General features: G+C 46.5%; 1 protein-coding gene across 2 annotated transcripts in view; it reads left to right on the forward strand.

Moving 5' to 3' along the window:
• Positions 1-22,178, forward strand: part of ABCB10 (ATP binding cassette subfamily B member 10) — a 550,176-nt gene that overhangs the window by 229,727 nt on the left and 298,271 nt on the right. For both annotated transcript variants that reach the window (XM_069607430.1, XM_069607431.1), the window contains exon 5: positions 21,304-21,450. In XM_069607430.1, the coding sequence (XP_069463531.1) occupies positions 21,304-21,450 (147 nt within the window). The remainder of the gene's footprint in view (positions 1-21,303; positions 21,451-22,178) is intronic.

Below are 22,178 nucleotides of genomic sequence, written 5' to 3' on the forward strand. Positions count from 1 at the left end.
TAGGTCGAGGAGGACCAGGAGACCCAACTTCCCCTGGTCCACCAACTCAGCCATATTAGTTTGCAACTCAATCAACGCAGTCTCCGTGCTATGTGAGGCTCTAAAGCCTCACATAGCACGGAGTAGGGAGGAAGGATTATAAGTGGGCTTGTAATTGGAGAGTGGCAACTTTATCTAGAACTTTCAACAAAACAAAAAGTTGTAGTTGTTAATTGGCCTAAGATTTTTAGCGACCTTATGGTCTAAGCCTGTTTTCTTCACTAGTGGGGTAATAGTAACTACTTTAATGGCTTCTGGAACGGAGCCAAAGTCAAAAGAGGCATTAACAAGAGATGATGATCTCCCAGCATGAGGTATGGTGCATGGAAAAAAATATACTTTCCATCTCAGGATGAGTGACATTTTTAAACAAAAACAAAAATGTAGGTTGTCCTTCTCTATTTTCAGGCGGCTGCAGGCAGCTATCTTCCGAGCTTAAGATAAACCGTAGGTCATGTCAATTTTTGTCATGGGCGGCCTTGAGCTTATCAGAGAAGGCTTGTTGAACTTCTGCACAGTCCTAGTCAGACGGGCAGATTGGGGGAGTTAAAACTTTAGGATTTTCTAGACTTCAAGATTTCAAAACGTTTTTTACAGTCCTTTTTCTCCCCAAATATTTCTTCATTGAAGACATTTTTCTTAGCACATTATTTTATCTTTAAATTTGCGCTCTATAATCTTATAATCTTCCAATTAGCCTTATTAGTGGCGGTAGGGAGTTTAGCCCAGATTTGTTCCAAGCTCCTCTTCTGTTTCTTTAAGACGGAGAGCTTTATAGAAATCCACTTTTTATGATTAAAAGTACCCCTCATCAATTTCCTCCTGATAGGGGCAACTTTATCCCACATTTTGGAAACTATCTTATTGTAGAACTCCACAATAAATTCAGGTGAATCTGTGTCTGCTGTATTAGACATAACATCAATGAGACAGTCCTGTAAGTAAGGGCGTGTTATGTTTGTGAAGCTCCGATTATACCCCACCTTGCTGGGGGTAGATGGTTTTTCAAAAGTATCTACTAACATAATAGAATTTATAACACAGTGGTCTGACCATATGCAAGGTCTTTAATAATCACGTTGAGATTTCTGGAAATTACCCAATCAAGACTATTGCCCGATTGTGCTGTGGGTTTGTGGTTTTTCGACTTTAAAATTACTTTCCAGGAGTAACTCCTCTAGAATGGTTGCTTCTTTATCTCTAGGATAAGTGGGTCTGGGACCCTGAGAGCCAAGGAGATAATAAGAGAAGCTATATATATATGCTTGTCAGGAGAGTACACCAAGCTGGCACACTTCTGCGTGGCGAGTCGGAGACACGCACACTAATGAGAGCCAAAGGCTAATGTGACCTTATTCTGAGAGAGTGTTGTGAGCTTTCAAGAAGACCACATAATAAGGAGTTAGTTAAGTGTAAGAGTGCAGAATCCAGAGCAAAGGAGCCATTCCCTGGGATTACAACATTCAGCTTGATTCATGGAATTATTTGTGCGAAAAACGCAGATTTGCACGCCTTTCTGCCTGAAAATCCACATTTGAAGTATGGGGATTTTCGGGCAGAATGGCGTGCAAATCTGCTTTTTTTTCACGCAAATAATTCCATGAATCAGGCAGATTGTTTCTTTTTGGAAAGAACATTTGCTTATTTTGTTGGCAAAGAACCTTCTACACTATTTCCTTAGTTGAGATAATATTCTTTCACATTGGATTCTGGTTAAGAGTGTTAGGGTCATTGATAGGGTTTTTGGACACAACAAGTTACTATTTGTTTGACATTCCGACATCTTCATAGGTACTCTTTGACGCAGGGAAACTCCTCTTAGCTTTATGATATGGTATTTTATTTGTATCGTGCTTGTACACAAGTGTTTTTTGTGCATGACCAGGCAAGGGAGGGGAACAAGGGAGAACAAAAACAATGATCTTACTAGGCCCAGTGACATTGAGAACGCGCAAGAGCATGGGAGGGAGAAAGGGGAAAAGTGCATGGAATGGGGGAGAATTGGAAAGTGTGGAGCAAAGGAAAACAGATAAATAATTAAATGCATAAATAATAGAAGGCAACAGACCATGGGAGTGCAGCCGGCAAGTGCTCGGTTTAAGGCAGCAGACAGGTGCCGAGAGAGAGATCAGAAGGGGAGGGGAGGGGCATAGGGGATGGAATGACATTTGCCAACCCTTTTTATGTCGAATTAATGTTTCACCCAAAACATGTCACCTCTGTGTCCGAGATTTGATTCAGCACCCTTACAGTATGTAGTCTAAAGTCCGTAGACTACTCTATCGTAGGGCTAGCCTAGACAGTAAGATTCACCTGGCTATTGAGGGAAATCTGCATTGTCACCAGACCTATTGGGGTAGGGAGTCGGGGCTACAAAAGTGGGACCCACCCTTTCAAGGACGAGAGAAAGGATACAACCCTATACCTGGGCACATAGTTGGCTTGTTTGGAATTATTTTGATAGTTAAAGTGGAAAACCTATTCCTTTCCTCATGTGATGTGTTGACAAATGTGTCTATGAAATTGTTGAAAATATACATGTAACCTTTTCCTGTTTATAATCTGCATTTAGTTACATGGCACTATTTTGAAGTAATTTATTATGAATTCATGTTCATTAGTGTGACTTTCCTTATTTTCATGCAGGAGTCATACACTACTAAACATTCTATTCCTTCCTTCTTGTTGTTTTCTATGTGTGTTCTAATCTAGTTCCGCAATTTAATTCTATGTCTCATCACTCGCCATTCGTTCCATCAGAAGGGCTTGGGCTAGACAAATGTAAGCTTTTCCACACTGTGACCCATAACATGTCTGTGCTTAATGTGATAACTCCCCCAAACATCTGCCTAATTCCTAATGGTTACAGTGGTGGCAACAGCCTGTTAGAATCTCAGAATGGGAAAGAAAAAAGCATTTTCTTCTTCAAATGGCCAGCTCCACCAAGCCACAGAATCCAGTACCATGAATGGCAGTTAGATGTATTTAAAAGCATAGATTTGTTATCATTGATTCAATTGGGGAACTGCAATTTGACTTATCCAACCTTTACATTGGCCCACCCTGATATCCTGTATAACCGTATGAGGGGCAAATTGAAGATCAATGTAGCTATATGTTGGTACCCAGTTCAAATTATCTTTCCCAGTCTGATCAGTGTTAGCAACCTGGTGCTGACCTGACACGGTGTTCTTTACATTTGATTTGGATAAGTTGATGCTCAATCTCGCTTTCCCCTACATAGTTTAAAATTATCAATTAAGCTTTTGTGTGCCCAAAGTTCTTGGGGTCATCTGCATCATTACTGCATCGTCCAAGTGACTAGCTCCAGTTATCTTGCTATCCTTTGTGACGACTGACCTGCTTAGCTTGGAGGGTAAGCAATGAGGTGACCATGGGGGTTGATGCCACCATCTGCTAAAAGATGCAGGACCTACGGCCGATTTGGGGAGGATATCCTGTCTACCCCCTAGGTGCATTACAGGGACCTGTCGCATAATACCCTCAACAGGCCCTCTCCCTTTACGGCAATGGTATTGAAACTTTTTCATACCCAGACCCCCTTGAGTAAAATATTGTTTGTGTGCCTCCCCCAACCCCCACCTAGGGGTTGCCCCCCCCGTAGGGGGTCCAAAGGATGCCCAACGGGGCCCACGCTATTTAAAGGATTAAGGTGACTGCGTTTAACAGAAAATATAAGCAGTAAAAAATATGCTTGTATGTTATATGACAGTCATCTTTTTAAAGGGTCCCCCCCCTAAGCCCCCCAGACAACCTTCGGACCTCCTGGGGGGAACCGCCCCTCAGTTTGATGACCACTGCTTTTAAGGGGTGTAGAGACATGCAAACACACTTCCTCAGAAAGGGGATATCAGAGCAACTGCTACACAGTGGCGACCTTGAGGGGAAAAGACAGTTCTGGCCATATCAGTGTCTGTGAGAGCCCCACATGCAGGAGGAGGAGGAAGAGGAGGCCCTGTTCTCGAGTGCCAGAATTCGAAAAAAAAACTCTGAAGACTCACACAGCACTCTGCAGAACTGACGGAGCATACGTGAATACCAAATCCAAAATGTCGCCGGCCCCAGTTATCGGTTGAGTTAAACTAACAAAACCGAAATCTGGAGCCTGCAACATTTTGGATTTGGTTGCGTCACATGCTCTCTCAGTAGTGAAAGGGAGGAGCCCACAACGCGGGCAAAGCCACGACAGTGAGTACAAATCAACCATTTCTATTTGAAACACAGTTATCCTGCACACCTGAGAGATATTGAGGAGGGAAGGTTCCAGGAATTGGAGACCAGCCACTGTAAACTAGGCAGAGTTTGGCAGAACGGGTAGAGAGCAGAGGTGCAGAGAAGAATAATGTTGGAGTCGAGCCAAGAGGGCTGGATGGTTTGGAGGTGGCTGGAGGAGAGGAGGTGATTGGGGGTGGAGAAGAGGTGACATGGAGTAGAGATTGAAGAGGAGGTGGAAATAGGGTGAGGGAGGAACTGGAGAGGTGCTGAAATGTCACGAGGAGGGGAGGAGGGAAGGATAAGGGGACGTTGTGGGCAAATCAGAGTAGAGGGTGAGACAACATGGGAAGAGGGAATTGTGAGGATTACCACAATGTATAGAGTGCCCAGATTACCATTTGTAGTTCAGCCAGGAGTATAGTGCTTGACCCACTTCTTCTGGCTGCAGGGTTATAGTGCCATTCCTAAGGGATGTTGCACACTTCTCAGTCTTAAGGTCTACAGCGCCACTCCCACTAATAGATTATCACACCCGTTTTACTGGAAAGCAGTCGGAATTTTCAGGGGTTCCATCTCCTAGGTTTGTTCACATTTTTCAACATCAGCAACTTGACCAGCTTTCCAGGTGGGCCCTGGACTCTTAAAACATCTGTATTTGTGTCTATAGTACCTCTGCGGCTCTCCTGCATGGGGCCGGTCCCTTCGCTGCCTCTCTGCTCACTACTGGAGCACCACTGCTGCCCTGTCTGTCTTGTTCTAGTCTACTTTACTTTCATAGGACTTTGCCTCCTTCTTTGGCTACCTTATTTTCTGATTGGGTCTTAACTGTCTCATGTGGTATGAGTCTTTTGGATTGGTTTCATTGCCTAGTTGTATTAGCCGTCCCACCTGCATAGAATCTCTTAATGTGTTTAGTATTGCTCTCCTGTGGCTTCTTGTGTCCTTTGGCATTTCTACTGCCAGCACTGCTATATATACTGGAAATTGCATAGCCGGTATGGACTTCGCGTGCATCTGCAGGGATTCCTGTTTGAGGACAGGCCCATGTGAAGGTATTTTGTGCCTGGCTTTGTTCTTTGTTGCAGTGTCAGCACAGGATGCTGATCATGCAAGTGCCCATAGTGTAGATGCTGTGGGTTCAGCATGTTTAATCTCAGTTCTACAATGCAAGGCACTCTTAATTTGGGTCTCCCCTAGTCCATAGGGCTTTGCATAGAATACCCCCCCCAGTCTTGGGTCACCATAAGATTTTCAGAACACAAGTATAGCCTATGGTCACTCTTAAAGCAACTGGGATCACCGTCTCCTCGAAATTCATGGAGCAACTGGGAATAGGATATTGAGAAGAGGACCAGTGTGGTATCCTCATGTTCGGAGCCCTCTACCTCAACCTCTAAGACTACCACACTCTGTTGAGGGTATGGTCTGTTAGTTGTAGTGATGCTCTGCAGCTTCCTACCTGTCCCGCCTAAAGGAAGTCAGTGATTCCACTTTGTCAGAGGAGAAACCTCTGTATTTGTGTTCTTATTAGATTTTTATAGTGCTTGACACCTGAATGCCCTACATAATAACAGTAACAGTTAACATGAGCAAACAATCATAAAGCCAACAGATAAAAAGGTTAGAAGATATGTTTTTAAGCAAGACTTGGAAAGAGAAAAAGAAGAAATGGTATCTAGTGAGAGGAAGAGCATTCCAGGACTTAGGAGCAAGAGGGGAAAACGTGATGAAGCACATAGAGGATAAAGAACAATTAATAGGAAAACAGATTCAGAACGAAGTGAACAGGATGGAGTATAAAAATAAATTAAAAAATAAATATCAGGAGGGGCAAGCCATTAGAGGGATTTAAAAAACATAAACTAAAGGAGACCATTTTAAAAGGAAAGCCAATGCAAAGCTTGAAGAGCAGAAGTAATTAACTCTCGAGGAGCAAGAGTACAGAGAACACAGATGGAAGAATGATATAGCGCAAGGGGGCCAGATGAGAAGCAGGAAGTCCAAAGAGAATAGAGGAACAATAAAACACAAAAAAACTAAAAAAGAAACCAGCTCAGCCATAGAAAAAGTAAGAAAACAGCAAGTATTTTGGCTATTGAGTTGGTAACGACGAGAGCGCAAAATAGAAGAGATCTGAGTAGAAAAGGATAAACAGAGTCAAATCCTTAACACAAGGGTTCCAGGGAATTGCAAAATAGTTTGCCTCAGACTGTAAAATATGGCTTTAGAGCAAATGTGTCAAGCTAACTTTCATATTTAGTCAGACTCTGAATCACAATTTGACTGGCTCGATACACATCTCGACTTCAATATAATGCATTGCCAGTTCTGTATTTGTAACAAATGTGGAGCCTGAGTTATGTAGGCCCCATATACACTTACATAAACAATTATCTTCTAATGATAACCCCTTCACATCTACCATCTACCATCTCCCATTGTAAAAAATCACAAATGACCTTGTGAGCCACAACATCTGGGTCGAGGATTCTTCTGATAAATATGACTGCTGGATATACTATTGTGGTTGAAAGCATTTCCCTTGGTGTTATCCCACCGAATGTTCTGACGTACCCTGGTCCCCACATTATCCTCCAAGTGAGGGAATGTAACATCAACAGTCTTAGTCATTGACCATCTAATGGTTAACAAGATTGCATGGTAATCACTAAAAAGGTCGTTCAAAAAAGTAAAATTACAAATTGAAGGCCATATATTGATAGAAACACAAAAAGAATCAATTGTCGAAACACCCTGGTGACCATTAAAAGTATATTCCCCAGGGCAGTTCAGCCTAAATTTACAATTCAAATAACATAGACCATGCTACAATAACAAAGTAAACACTTTGGGATCCTCAGAGATCATTCTGGTATCAAGCATGATTGGCAATCCTACATTAAACATACAATCCTATGTTATCATAAAATTAGTCCTCTGAACCATGGACCATTTTGTAGCAGAGTCAGAAACAAAGTCCAAAGCTTCCACCAGATTACTAACCAATGAATATTCAGTGTAGTGGCTATTATAAAAATGTATTTAAATTAAGGCATCACCTTGAGCATTTAACCTTCTTACAACTGATATATTTGGGCTATCAAATGGGATCTGTGTGTCTTCCAGAGATGATGATGATGATGATGATGAGAAGTATAGATAGGTCAAACAAAACAGCGACCACAGTTACTAATATTTCTAGCTGGTACATACCAAACGTAATGAAACCATCAAGAGATGTATCAGAGGTTGCCCACATCTCTTGAAACAATATTATATCGTACGCGAGTAATTTTGTTCTAATTATTAGAATTGTAATCTTACGGTTATAAGGTTGTCGAAGAAGGAAGCGGACACAAAAGTGGCCTGGTGGTTGGCAAAAACTTGTATTTGTAATAAAAGAAACCCTCGCTATCCCGATCTTCTAAAAGGGGTTTCTCTGCCTTAAACTAATGCTAAAGATGGGCTGTCAGAATGTCAGTTGAAATTAAGCTCCACCGTCCTATGTTACAACCTACTTCTATTCCTTACACTTGTGAGGTAGGCATGGTATCAAAAGGTAGACACAGACAAAAGGAAGCATGTTTGTAAAACCTTTATTAACTTGAAAAGGGCTTGAAGACTTCCTAACTGGCCCTATTTCTAAATGGGACTAGTTTCAACCATTAAACTAAGTCAAAAGGTAGTCGAATGGCTGTCAGTCAAAATAATAGAGGTCTGTGTCAAACCTATGCTTGGCCTCACTTCCTTCTAGAGCAATAATGTGTACAGGATTGGATCAAAATAAAATAGTGAGTCAAAATAATATCAGGATGGCCCTGGAGCTGTCGCACACCTCCCTTCCCCAAGCTTGAGTTACTTGACCTTCAACAAAGTTCCTTGGGTTCAAATAATTCACACAAAGTTCCTTCACGTTTCTAAGGGCGTTCTGTCTCTAAAGACTTAGCCCTTCTCGTCTCCTTCTCTCAGGAATTTCACAGTTCACAATATTTTGCTTTAACAAGACTCTCCTGCTCTTGTTTCATCAGGGGTTTCCTCCCCCTACAATTCCAACAACTTGACAGTTCAATGGTTTCTCTTCACAACAGATTCTCTTGTTCAAAAACGGGGTTCCCTTCCCCGAACAGTTCTTAACAACTCAAACTCTTCATATCAGAGATTTTCGCGAGCACACAGTTTTACTCAGCCCTGTGCGGGACCACTCGGATACCTTTAGCTTCTTTACTTTTTCACAAACAGGTTGTGCCCCAGGCACTCTTAATCATCTTCTGGGGTTTCAGCTCGCTTTTCCTATCTTGCGCCGCTCCACTCTCATGCTTTCTATTTTGCTCCTACTTCGAGCTTTGCACAGCTCCCATGCACTTTCGGAGAGTGATTCAATTTCAACAGAATCTTTCAACAATGTGTAAATGTAGACGGAACCACTCTATTACTTTGTTTCCTTCGCTTTCACAATTATCACTTTCACATTACCGTTCACAATGGAAAATTGAAGGTTTCTCTTCAGCACGTCTTTCATCCTGCGCTTGTCCTTCACTTGTAACAAATTATCTCTCGCGCGTTGCGTCTTTCACCAACCGGGCTCCCATCTCACTTTGAACTCACTGGTTGTCATTACTCCACCGTAGCTTTTGCTGTTATGTCGTGTCTAGGTCGGGGGCTTCTTGCCTGCTCCTCAGACACTACTGGGCTGCCTCGCTGGCCCAGGGGATCAAGCACCTCTTCAAGGATTTCCCTTCAGAGATGAGCATACTACGCATTCCCCTTCTGGCTCCTTGGAGACACAGCTCCCTCGCCACGCTTTCTCTAGCCTTCTCAAACCACAGGCTCTCAGCGTCTCAGCGCTCCGTTCTCCGACAGCAGATCTCGGGTTGCTCATGCCTTCCCAGTTGCCTGTCAGCTCATTCTCTGACTCCGGTTCCTTCTTAGGCTCCAACTTGTTCTGTTTCTTGCCGCTATTCCTTTTATACACCTGTGGAGTATTAACATGCTTCAGGTGGATACAATCTTCATCCAGTGCCTGACTTTGTCTGAATGTATTAGTGGGACATTCATGAAAATAGTAGAATGCATCTGAATGTAGTTTCTTTGTTTCAATGGCACTGCAATTTTTTTGGAAAGGAAGATTATACTGGTGAAATGCTCCTCTTCCTCGTCTCAGTCCTTTCATCAAAGGAATGGGGAAAGTGGGTGTCTGAGGAACAGTAAGCCATGTAGGCTGAGGTAATGTCAGGCAGGGGGGGTTACTTGAAAAGGGGAGATAGCATGTCTCACCTTTGGGTAATCCCTCCCCGAACCCAGAGGACCCTCTACTCCCTCGCTAGTCCACCCGCAGGGTCGGGATCCAAAAGCAATGGCCCTCCCCTGGCCACCTGTTTAGAGGATCCCTCAGGACGACTTTCAGTTTCCTTCCACTCTCGGCACCAGGAGAATGACTCCCTTCTCTTGGCAAAGTCCCAAGTCCTTCCCAGGACCTCATTGGACTCTTCTCTGCCACTCTGACAAGGATGCTTTCCGCTGATACTTAATATACTTCTGTCGGGGTCCCAGACCCTTCTGATGGTCAGTGGGCTTGTTGCTGCCACTGAGATGAGGAAGTTCTGTGATGCTCAGTATCCTTGCATTCGGGTCCCAGATCTTTCTCGGGTCGTCAGTGGGATAGTTGCGGCCGCTGCGACAAGGACATTCTCTGATGCTCAATGCACCCTTCCCAGTATTTTTACTGTTACTACTGGGTTGGCGGAGTGTCACTCGAGCATGCCTCTCTTCCATCCCTGTGTCCCCTCCAAGTCTCTCGTACTTCCTGTTACCTTTGTTGGGACTTTGGTACACCACCAAGGCTTTTTGGGACTGAGGCGCGTCTCTGGCTCTTCGTGCTTCTCTTCTCCACTTCTGCAGCAGCGCGGTGGTTCTGCGCTCTCTTGGACTGCTCGGCTACCTCTGCCTGCGTCACATTCGGGTCCGCTCCAGCTGGACTCACAGAGAACTCCCTCAGCACCTCGCTGGTGTCCTCCGCTAGTGGTTCACTCCAGTCAGCCGACAGGATTCGAAATTCCCACTCGCACCTGCTGCTTCTCCCGGCTCGGCTGGACGACATCTCCAGTCCTCCTCCTCTTCTGATATTACGTTGCCAGGCCTGCCATGGCGGATTGTCAAAGTCCTTTGATGTTGTTGATGGATTGATCTTTATGCATCCTCTGAGTCACCTGGTACTAGTACTAGCACAGAAAGTAATCTTCATGTCTCCTGTGCCCTACTTCGTCCTGGTACTTTCTGTTGTGGTTATTTCTCTTACACTACAGAAATACATGGATCTACTTTCAAGAAAGTTGTTTGGCATGGGGGGAGTTTTAGGGAAGTTTAGGTTGTGATGTTGGCCATTGGGCTATATACCCTTTGTGATCGTCCTTATCCCCATAGGGGGAGTACCGCCCCATGACGTCCTCCCGCATTACAACATCCCTAGGGGGACTATTGGGTAGCGGATGCACCTCCCTAGCCTCCCTGGGAGAAGTGACGATACCTTGCAAATTGTCACACTGTACTCCTGATATGTTCCATGAAAGCAATGATATAGAAGTTAGCACATCAGTATTACAGTTATTAGATTTAACATAATCATGTTCTGTTGTAGAGCATGAGCTGCATGATAGATTTAATGTGGGAGTAGAGCCGTTCTCTAGGCAATGTTCTTTTTTTTTTAAACTTCTTTTTATTAAGTTTTCAGCATACAAAAGAGAGAGAAAAAAAAAAGAAAAACGCTCTCCTACCCCCCCCCATCCATCCTCCCCCCACCCCCAAGGCAACAGAAGTCCATTCATATCTCCATGGCTTCCTGATGCATTCTCTCCATGGTTGTGCCTACAAACCCAACAGTACAGTACCCCCCAACGATCCCACCTCCCCCCGGAATGGCTTCTCCTTGTTCCCGATCCATTAACTTAATGAATCATTGCCAGCACTCAACACAGGTCCAATAGTTGCAGGCGTTGAGGGCGCCACCCAATCAGGAAATCGTCTTTAAGAAAAGCCAACATTTCTTCCCAATCTCCAGCCAAGGACTGTAGTTTGTTGTCCTTCGCATACGTTGCCCATTCAAGTGCAATGATTTCCCAAAGTTTGCGTAACAGGTCCTGCAATAAAGGGACCCCCTTACTCTTCCATCTTTGTGCAATTACCGTCATAGCTGCAATTGTAAGAATTGCCCTTGCTTTCCCTCTGGATTTAGGTTCTCCCGCACCACTGATCCACCCTAAACCCATAATAATCTCCTCAGGGGGTCTGCTACCCCCCGGGCCGAAGGCCTGCTCCTCAGCTCTCTGCACCTCCAGCCAAAAAGGCCTTATTTTCGGGCATGTCCACCAAATATGCTGCATCGTGCCCTCCATCCCGCAGCCTCACCAACAGATCCCGGGGGTAGCGGGGTAAATCTCCCGCAGTCGAGCTGGTGTATAGTGCCATCCAAGTAGAACCTTATACCACATCTCCTGTAGTTGGGATGCTCTAACTAGCCTGGGGATCATCCTCCACAATCTTTCCCACTCCTCACGCTCAATCCCCCTTCCCAGAATCCGTTCCCACCTTCCCATGTACGCCCAGGGGCTTCTAATAGTGGCTTCGTCTAAAATCCTATAGAGATTAGATATGAGACCCTTGGAGCCGTCGTTAGATAGAAGGAATCTCTCAAACCTCGTGTTCCCCCTTGTTGCAGCTTCTTTGTTCACTGGGTGAAGGGCCCAGTGGCGCAGTTGTGCGTATCTAAGTCTTTCTCCCTCCCTCTTACACTCCTCAAAAGAGAGAATCTTCTAGTCACGAAACGGGTCACCGAGCCTCCTACAACCCCCCTCTCGCCAGTGCTCAAATGCCCCTCCCTCCATCCCCGAGGTGAAATCCCCATTTCGAAACAATGGCATAAAGGGGGAGGGGAAAGTTGTGATTCCTTTACTCCTCACTAGTTTGTCCCAGTTCTCTGCCATCAGTTTCGTAATAGAGCTCTCATATACATGCTTGGGCCTGAGCTGCTTCGGGAGCCATAAAATTTCTGCCAAGTTCCGGTGTGCCACTGCTCTATCCATTGCCACCCATTGCTTATCCTGTGAGGCTTCCCCCTCTCGAAGCCAATCTCTAATCACCCGCAGTTGTGTTGCTTCGTAGTACTGTTGGAAGTTTGGTAATGCCAGGCCCCCCTCCCGCCTCGGGGCAGTTAACAGGTGTCTACTGATTCGTGCTTTTTTCCCTTCCCACAGGAAGTCGCCCGTCACAGACCTCAATTCTCGAAAGAAGCTCCCCGGTATGGCCTGGGGTATAGCCTGGAAGAGATATAAAAGTCGCGGGAGAATCGCTATTTTAATTGTGGCCATTCTACCTAGCCACGATATCCGGATGGATAATTTGCATGGTACCATCCGCTCAAGGTTGGTGTGATTTTTACCCCTAGGTATTTAATCCCCCCAGGACTCCAGATGAAAGGGGTAGCTTTTCTCAATAATTCCCTATCTTCTACTCCTAGCGTTAGATTCAGGAGTTCCGATTTACTAAAATTAATTTTAAGACCAGAAACTTCCCCAAAGTCTTCTAATAGCTTCCTGCTCAACCAAATAGATTCCAATTGTGATGTTAAGGCCAATAACATATCATCGGCAAAAGCTGCCACTTTTTGTTCCACTCCTCCAAAGTAAATCCCTTTTATCCCCTCCGCCTCCATGATTGCCTGTAGTAACGGCTCCAGATAAATTGCAAAGAGCAGGGGGCACAGGGGACAGCCCTGTTTAGTCCCCCTACTCACTTTGAAGGCTCTAATCGTGGCCCCATTCACCGCAATTCTCATAATGGGCGTTTGGTAATTAGCCTGTACCATGCACAAAAAGTCCCCTTCAATGCCCATCTTCTGCATCACCTTGAACAGAAACGACCACTCCACACGGTCCAACGCCTTCTCCGCGTCCAGCGATAAAAGGACCACGGGAGTGCCCGTTCTATTAGTCTTTTCCACCAGGTGAGCCACCCTCCTGATATTGTCCACCGTTTGCCTGCCTCTTATGAACCCAGCTTGGTTCGGATAAATTAGGTCTGGGAGAAGGCCCTCCAATCTATTCGCAGGATTTTTGTGAAAATCTTAGCGTCAATATTAATCAATGCTATCGGTGTATAGGAGGACCGCTCCTCGGGGTTCTTATTAGGTTTCAATATAAGGGTCAGTCTAGACTCTTCCATAGACGGAGATATTTTCCCCGCCAGCCGAAATGCATTAAAAAGTTGAGTTAAATATGGGACCAATACCGCGGCAAAGGTTTTGTAAAAAGCTGCAGTGTATCCGTCGGGGCCTGGGGCTTTATTTAGAGGAAGCCCTCTGATCACCTTCGCCACTTCCTCTTCCATAATCTCCCCGGATAGTTGGGCCAGCGCCCCCTCCCCAATCCTTTCCAACTCTACCTTATCTAAAAACGCTGACTGCAAGCAATCTCGGGGGCCCTGTGATTTATAAAGAGACTCATAGAAGGATACCAGCAGCTCCTGTACTTCCCCTGATTCCGTTACCCTTTCCCCAGTCTCCGTCAGTAAGGCTGTGATCGCGTTCTTGGGTTTCACTCCTCTTAGTAAGCGGGCAAGTAGAGCATCCGCTTTATTCACTTTGGCGTAATAATGTTGTCGAACCCTTAAGAGAGCCCCTTCAGCTTTTTTTGTCCTAAGGATTTCCAACTGTCCCAGCGCCCCTCGATACTCCCTCATGGAAGTTCTCGTTGGGGCCGCCTCCACCTTGCGCCGTGCCCTTTCGACCTCCTCCTCGAGCCGGTTTTCCAGCTCTTTCAATTCTTTCGCCCTAGGAGATGCTGCCGCTATTAGTTCCCCCCCTTAGCGTGGCCTTAAAGACATCCCACCTTATCTCTTCCTTTGTGTCCCCCTTTCGGTTGGTGGCAAAGAAGTCCCTGATTTTGTCTTCTATGTCTTGTCTACTGATCGGGTCCCTGAGAAGGTGTTCTGGGTACCTCTAGGCCCACCCCCTCCTATCTCTATGACCCAGGTCCATTTTCATTGACACCACTTTGTGATCCGCTATACCTATAGGGCCCGTTGCCACTTCCTGAACCTGACCCACCAGATCCGAGGATACCCAATTATAGTCTATCCTAGATTGGGATCCATGGACCCCTGAGAGGAAAGTATACCCTTCTTCCCTACCCCGGATCTCGCGCCACACATCTCTCAACCCTGCACCCCGTATTCTGTCCTTCAGGTCTTGCGAGGGCACTGCTCCTCCCCCGCCCACCAGTCGCCCCGATCTATCTCGTTCCTTCTCCCATGCTATATTAAGGTCGCCTAGTAGAATGATTGGTCCTCGTGCCCTTTCCCCCAGAATCTCCAAAATATGTGACAGAAATCGCTCCTATCCTGCATTTGGTGCATACACCACTGCCAAGGTGTACGGGTTGTTCTGATGCATCCCGAGGGCTATTATGTACCTGCCTTCCTTGTCCCTAATAATTTCCGACGTTCTAAAGCCCACTGAGTTTTTAATTGCCAAGGCTACCCCCGCTGATCTACTCCCCCCCCCCCCCCCCCCGACGCCTGTAATATCAGATCAAACCCCCTCAGCTTGAGACGCCCCTGGTCCCTGGGCTGGCGGTGCGTCTCTTGCAGCCCCAAAATATCCAGATTCTCTCGCCTCGTAAATTGCTCTAGCTTTTTCCTCTTGAGGGGCGTGTTCAACCACCTCACATTATGCGTTAGCCACTTTAGAGAGGATTAATACAACTTCAGTGTTATAGCCCCTGGCCTCCCTGCAGGACCCGCTCACATTTGAATGCCACACCGCTGGAGCGGACCAGGAATCCCCTGTGACCCCTCCCTACTGCCACTGATGCCGTGTAAAATCCCCGCCTTCCATACCCTGGCTCTTGCATGAAGCTTCTGTTGCCCACCCCTCCGCCCTCCACCCTCCCGTATCCCCTGAAGGGCGTGCCCTTCCCGCCTCCCACTCACCCCACAACTCGGATATACCCATCCTTACCGATCCATAGAAGGGTGCTCACCTCCCTGCCAATTGTCACCTTTAGTGGCCCACCACCCGTATAAAGTTACTACTACTTTGTGGTCTCCTCCTGTGCATCCCCTTCCGTCCTTCCAGAACCATCCATGTTGCTGGCCAGATTGCTTTTTGCAGTTAGCTTCATTTTCCTCCTTTTCTCTCCCACTGTTGACCAGGCCCATTGCCTTGGTTGTTTCTCAACTATTGCAACCTCCTTCCTAGATTTTTTAGGGGCGGCGTCATCCTGGTCCAGGCGCAGAATACCCTCACCCTCCTGCACAGTAGTTATGCGTCTCTGAACTCCCACTCGAACACCAATCCGAACGGGAAGGTCCACCTATACTTGACCCCTTTCGCATTTAGAACCTGCAAGACGGGAGCCATCTGGCGCCTCTTCGTTAGAGTGCTACTTGCCAAGTCCTGAAATAACGCTATGCGATGCTCGCGATAGAAGATGGGCTCCTGTCTCCTCGCTTCCCGGAGGGTTTCCTCTTTTTGGACATACTTGGTGAAGGCCACGAAAACATCCCTGGGCCTTGACTTCGCCCCCATGCCCCCCTCTTCCCACTCTGTGAACTCGATCGAGCTCAATGCTTTCCGGGGGAGAGATTCCCAAAATCCCTGCGAAAACAGATTGTATCACCCCTTTTAAATCCTTGTCCTGGACGGTTTCCGGTAGCATTTTGACCCTTATGTTACTTCGGCGAGATCTGTTTTCCATGTCCTCCATTTGAATGTCCAAATTACGCGTAGCCACGTCAAGTCTTTCAATTGCCTCGCTATTAGCCGTCACCTCTTTGTCCAGATCTTGCAGGCCCCTCTCCAATAAGTCCGCCCGCTCCCCTTGCTGTCGCAACTCCTGTTTAATTTCACCTAAGGCCGAGTTGAGGTCTGCTCGAAGAATCTGGATTTGATCCTGGAACGTTTTTGCTAAATTGATCTGCAGGGTATGAATCTTCCCCCCTGAGATCTTGTCGTGACATCGCAACCATACACTCCCCGTCCGGGGGGGAGGCGCCTCCCTCCGGGTCCCCCTTCGCGATCCCAGAGGTTTCCCTCGCCTCCTGGGTTGGCCAGATGCTGGGAAGAGTACCCAGAGCCTCTCCTGGGGTGGACAGCGTTTTCCCGCTCTTTCCCTTTACCTTCGTAGCCATGGCCGTACTCTGGAGACCTCACTCACCTCCACGGGGTCTCCAAAACCTTCCCCACCTCGATTTCCTTCGGTGATCTTCGTCTCCGTTTGCTCCGATTACTGCTCAGCAGTCCGTATCATACAGACACTGCCCCCGCCTCCGAATAAACACTACTCCAAAAAAAAAAGGGGCGGGGGAAACGGCCCCCCCCGCCTTTCCTCGGGATAGGGGCCCAGCGGTGCCACCCGAGTCCGGGGGGGTAATACTCTTTCTCCTCACCACTCACTCAAACCGGGCCGCCGACCAAAGTCCTGCACCGCGCCCCGGCTCAGTAATGACTTTAATCGGGCCTTTATGTTGCTCCTCTAGGCCCCTGGGCGGTTACTGTCTGTCAGGGGGGCCTCCGCCAGTCCTGCCCGAGTGTGCCCAGTGAAGATGTCCCCTGCTGTTTTCCGTGGCTCCCGATGGAGCCGCAGGGGTCCGCTTCTTTGCACCCCTCCGCTCCTTCCCCCACCAGTGCGGGGGACGGTCTTCCAAATCCACGTCCCACTCCGCAATGCCAGCGGGCGGGCGCTTTCCCCTCCAAAGTCTGGCCCCCACGGGACCCGCTCCAACAATCCAAGCGACGGGCTCTCCCAAGGTCCGTTGCGGCTCCCGATGGGGCCGCTCAGCTACCGCTCTCCCTCAGCCGGTGCTTGTTCCCCTGCCTCCAGCCCCACTCACTGCCCTCCTCAGGGGGAGCAACCTCTTTTTCCTTGGGGCTGTGGGAGCTGCGCACTTCTCCTTCTATATGTCGTGGACAGCCAGCAATCTCCCGAGAGCCTCCTCCGGGGGACGCGCACCGCTCTCCCTCGGTTCTTCCTAGGTCACCGGAGCAAGCAATCCCGCTCTCCGCTCCGCCAGCTCTCCCTTACATGGTCGGTTCCCGACCCGCTCTTCCACCGCGGGTGCTCCCCTTCCTCCGCCTCCGCTCCGTCTCTCCCGGCGCCCGCGTTCCTTGGGCCTCCGGGCTCCAATGCTCCGCCAGCCCCCGCAAGCCCCGAGGCTCCGATCCGCCTCCACCTCACCAGCTATGTCGCCGCTCCCAAAATATGTCCTGTTTTGCCGGGATGCAGATAGTGTCGCTAAGCCTCGTATGCTGCCGAACCAACAGGGTGGTGGGCTTTCCCCAGTGTTAGGGTTCGGGAGCTCCGCCGGCGCGTCTATCTGCAGCAGGCGGCCATCTTGAATCCTCTAGGCAATGTTCTAATGAGACCATGCCTAGTCAATCTATCTATTCAATTGTGGACAAAACTTCAAAGCGGTTCCCTGTTAAAATTGAGCCACTAGTATTTTGGGATGGATTTTGTACAGATGGTGCAGGTATATTGGGGGGCACGTACAGTCAGCCGTGAAGAGCAAGACAAAGATTGAGTATTAGAATTCAGAGAATTAATCGATTGATGAGAGGAACTTTGAGATAAATGCTGGGTCGCACCTTTATGTAGCAAAGAATGAGATACATGGGGAACAATAGGGTAAAGAGACTACACCTAACCATTTGGAAGGGGATTGTATTATAATAATCTTTGGAATGATCCACTCAAAATGCAGAAGAAAAAAGATAGACCAAGAAAAATACTTCCAAATATTTTCTAGCCATGGAAGGCCCAGTTTTGTATGATAATTTAATTGTAGTTAACAAAATGGGTAAATAACACTGCCATCAATTTGAAGATACCACATGGTGCTCTCACACAAAGAACTTTACCTTGAGTGTAGAGTTCCAAGCCTCTTTATCAAGAGTCAAATTACCCAAAAAGAAGGTAGCAATATAGCAACACAACTCCTACTTAGTTTTCTGTGCTATTTATTCAGTGCCTCCATTTCACTTACGCCATGGCCTATGATCTCTTATCCTGCAAAGTCCACACACTATTTCTTTAAAGCACTTGATGGCATTGTGTTTTTGTAGCCTAGTAGGAAATTCCTCTGTGTTGCCTGCATCTTGCATGCTTTATGTAACTCATTTTATGGAAGATTTGCTTTTCGTTTTTTTCCCATGTGGCTACCATATTGCTTACTCACCTTTGTTTTGGCTTGCTTGTTTAATTTCTGCTCATGCAAGACGTGCCCTGAGCCACGCTGAGTTTCTCCTCCGGCACCCATTAGTGGAGCGAGAACCCACCACCCCCTGTCAAGGAGTGCACCGTCCCACTGATGAGCTGCGACCCAGGACTTTTGGACTGTGGGGTGGCGCACTACAAAATACTTGCGTACCTCCTCCATACAATTGTCTTGTACATGAGCACGCCTCCTAATGTGCACCACCTCTTTGCTGTTTCAGCCCTTTGCAGTGCATACACATAACTCCCACTCCGTGTTCTGGGCACATCGAAATGCCTAGTAGATGGGCTACAGTAACAGACCGTTTCCATTGAATGCATTAATGGAAAAGATATTTCACCAACTGAGCGTGCATGTCCGCATTCATGCCACCGAGATGGTTGGTGTAACAAACTGCTGCAATATTGTCCATCTTGAGCAGAATGCATGTCTCCACCTTGTCTCTGCTCAGTGCTTGGATTGCAAAAGAACTTCAGGGACCACATTCTTCCTGTGGACACTGTGCCACGCTGAACACCACAGTCTACTCTGATGGTCCCTGACTCGATGACCAGGTTCAACACCAAGACTGATATAGCTCCGCCGCTCCATGACTCCATTTGATCACACAAGAGACAAAACATTAGTAACCTAACACAACACAAAGTGATTTTAGTAGCACAATATCAAACAGTAATCTCAATAGATCCTATTTTAGGAATCCGGTGCAGAATTAATGTTAGACCTACAAAACACATTTCAGGAGGGGTATCATCAGGACAAACTAAGTAATAACTAAGTTTAACTAGTTATTACTTAGTTTGGCATTTTTATAGTACGCACACTCACTAATAATTAACAACTTTGCAGACCCTGCAGAAACGGCCCTCGGATTCCTTTCAAGGTCTTTCAGAATCCCAGCACTTCCCGGAGAGCCTATCCACATACCACTCCTGTTTTGCCCATGCGGGCAGTGCAACCTCAGTGGTGGCATTGCAACATTCCTGCAAAACGCATGCACGACGATCTAGGTCTCCAACTACCAAGCCAGTCCCACATTGGGGGGATTCCTCTATCGCTAATGGTCTCATGCTACACTAAACCCCAAAAAACACAGTAACCTCCTCGTTCTTAATGCCTTTTTTCCCCCCTCTGGTTCAGCTTCTTTCAGCAACGGCTGGGGTGGCTCTAGCAAATGAGGTTCAAGTAATATGTTAAGGGAGGGAATAGAGAGGACGGGGTGCATAGAGTGGGCAGAAGTCACCCATACTTCACATGGAACCCTGATGAGAACTGCTACTTTGCATTACTGCTCCAAGTGCTCCTCTGCCTGCATATCCCCCGAATAAGGGCGAACAAATTCTGCCCCAGTGCGCGATGGCTGATAAAGTTGTGAAAATACAAACTGGAGAACATCCTAAATCATTTTCACCCATGTTTAGTTTTGAATTGTCCTGAATTTGAAATGGTTTTAATTTTGTGTTGCAGTTACTGGCAAATTGTCGCCTAACATTTATGATAATGGACTGTATGTTTTTGATTTACATATTTAACCCCCTTGCTCTCCCTTCCAGACCGTCCCCTCCAAAAATTAACAAGGCACCTTACCTCTCACCCCACACCACAAATGATTACTATAACATAGCATGGCGATCAAGAAAGCTGCAGCCCCTCCTGCTCAATCCCTCCCTATCTCTCATCCCAGGATGGCTTCAGGGTGAGGGTGAATGGGAGCTTAGGAAGTCGCAGGAGAGCTAGTGACCAAGAGGAAAGTTAGAAATATGTGTCCAATACGATACACCAGATCCAGCTAGTAACAGACATTGTTTAGCTCAACCAATGTATTTTCTGCATTTCACCATAATCCTTCTCGAAACAAAGTACTCATGAATGAGATTTACATAGCTTCTGAGAGATTTCGGACAGAGTGGAGAATTAACTGAAATAGGAACAGTCTTCTATCCTTTTCCTTCCAGACAAGTAGTAGGCCCTGGTCACAGTCAAAAGCCGAGCACTGCTTCCATTAAAGGAAGACACTTCACTTTCATAATCTGTACAGATGTTTTTCCCCCTACTTCTTTTTTGATTTATGTTTGCCTATTTACCGAGTTATGCCTTACATCCTGTGTTTTGTGGTCAGCCTTGACATGACTATAGATGTGTTACTGGGAACGAGGTTGCAGCTGTTCCACATCTTGTGGTGATCCACAATGTTTACACTTGCACCAATACCTCTGAGTGAACATTGATTTTCAGAATACACTTGATTCTTCATTGTTGCACCCATCCCTCCCTCCCTCCCTCCTAAAGACAGTGGTACCATATCCATGTCCAGGGAGACTACATTTGTGCCGTGAAATCTGTTAGAATTGTTTTGCCCGTTTTAGAGTACATATGCTACTAGAATCCGAAGCATGCCATCCTGTTCCTGTAGTAAGAGACCTCTCCCAGCTGGTATGTTTATGCTATGTTTCCTTTTACCAGCCTGAGAACTGTCACTCGACATACATAAATGTGCCACAGATCATTCAAGGACGGACATTTATCCTGACCCCCTCTGTAAATCGGTGTAAATTCATAGCATCAATGTACTCTATGCAGTGAGTTACACATTCAATTTCTATGCAGATTGTCTGATCCACCTGAACATGATGTTAGTTTCTAACACCTCTGTCAGTCTGGATACGAGTCTGTCCAGCAGGTTCGCTTGAGGAGTTTGCGATTGCTTATAGTGTGTTATATTTATAGAGTCATGGGGTTTCTGTTTTTTGCCTTTAAACTTAGTTAGCCGAGGAACGCATTGGAAACATCCGAACAGTCCGAGCTTTTGGGAAGGAGATGATGGAGATGGAGAAATATTCAAGCAAAGTGGACTATGTTTTACAGTTGGCAAAGAAAGAGGCAGTGGCTCGAGCAGGCTTCTTTGGAGCTGTAAGTATTCATGGGCTTGACTATTTTATTAATTGTGAAGATCTTTACCCAAGGTGTGCCGGAACACCTCACATAATATTGTGTAAATATAACAACGTTTGGAATAGTCCTTGCGGGGGAATGTGTGTGCAGGGTACGTATCATGTGTATGATGATTTCACGGGAAGGCCGCAGTGATTAGGCAGCTGCTTAATATAGGTACGCAGATTTAACAGTAGATGTGTTTTGGTGCATGCCTGTCAGGCTGTTTTCACTGGTGCCAACAGCACAGCTATTGGCAACCCATGCCACAGTATCTATTTCTTTGGTTAATTTGTTTTTTCTTGCTTTTCCATTTTCTATCCACTAAGGTCCAGGTTTCTTCTTAGTTAGCTTTCATGTCTGTTTTTCTTCCTGTAATTTCTCTTTTTGCTTTGTGCGCGTCATAATTAAAAACAGATATTTAAAGCAATATATTACATTTTTGAATATGACCGTATGACATTTTTAACTGTCTTAAGTGGCAAACTGAAGCACAAAAGCTTATCAGCAGGAACTCTTATTAATGGGGAAACTGGAGGACTGAGTGGTGTAATAAATTCTTTTGATGAACTATGGGGGTTATCTAGTGGTTTGACCAAGGGCATTGGGTGCATTCCCAAGCTACTGTATAATGGGCCCACTGGTGATCTGGTGTGGATCCCCATGTCACCCACACTTTGTTCCAGCCCATTTGCAGAGGGCCTTCC

This window comes from Ambystoma mexicanum, chromosome 4q, assembly GCF_040938575.1.
Source record: "Ambystoma mexicanum isolate Mex_15411 chromosome 4q, UKY_AmexF1_1, whole genome shotgun sequence".
NCBI classification, from domain to species: domain Eukaryota; kingdom Metazoa; phylum Chordata; class Amphibia; order Caudata; family Ambystomatidae; genus Ambystoma; species Ambystoma mexicanum.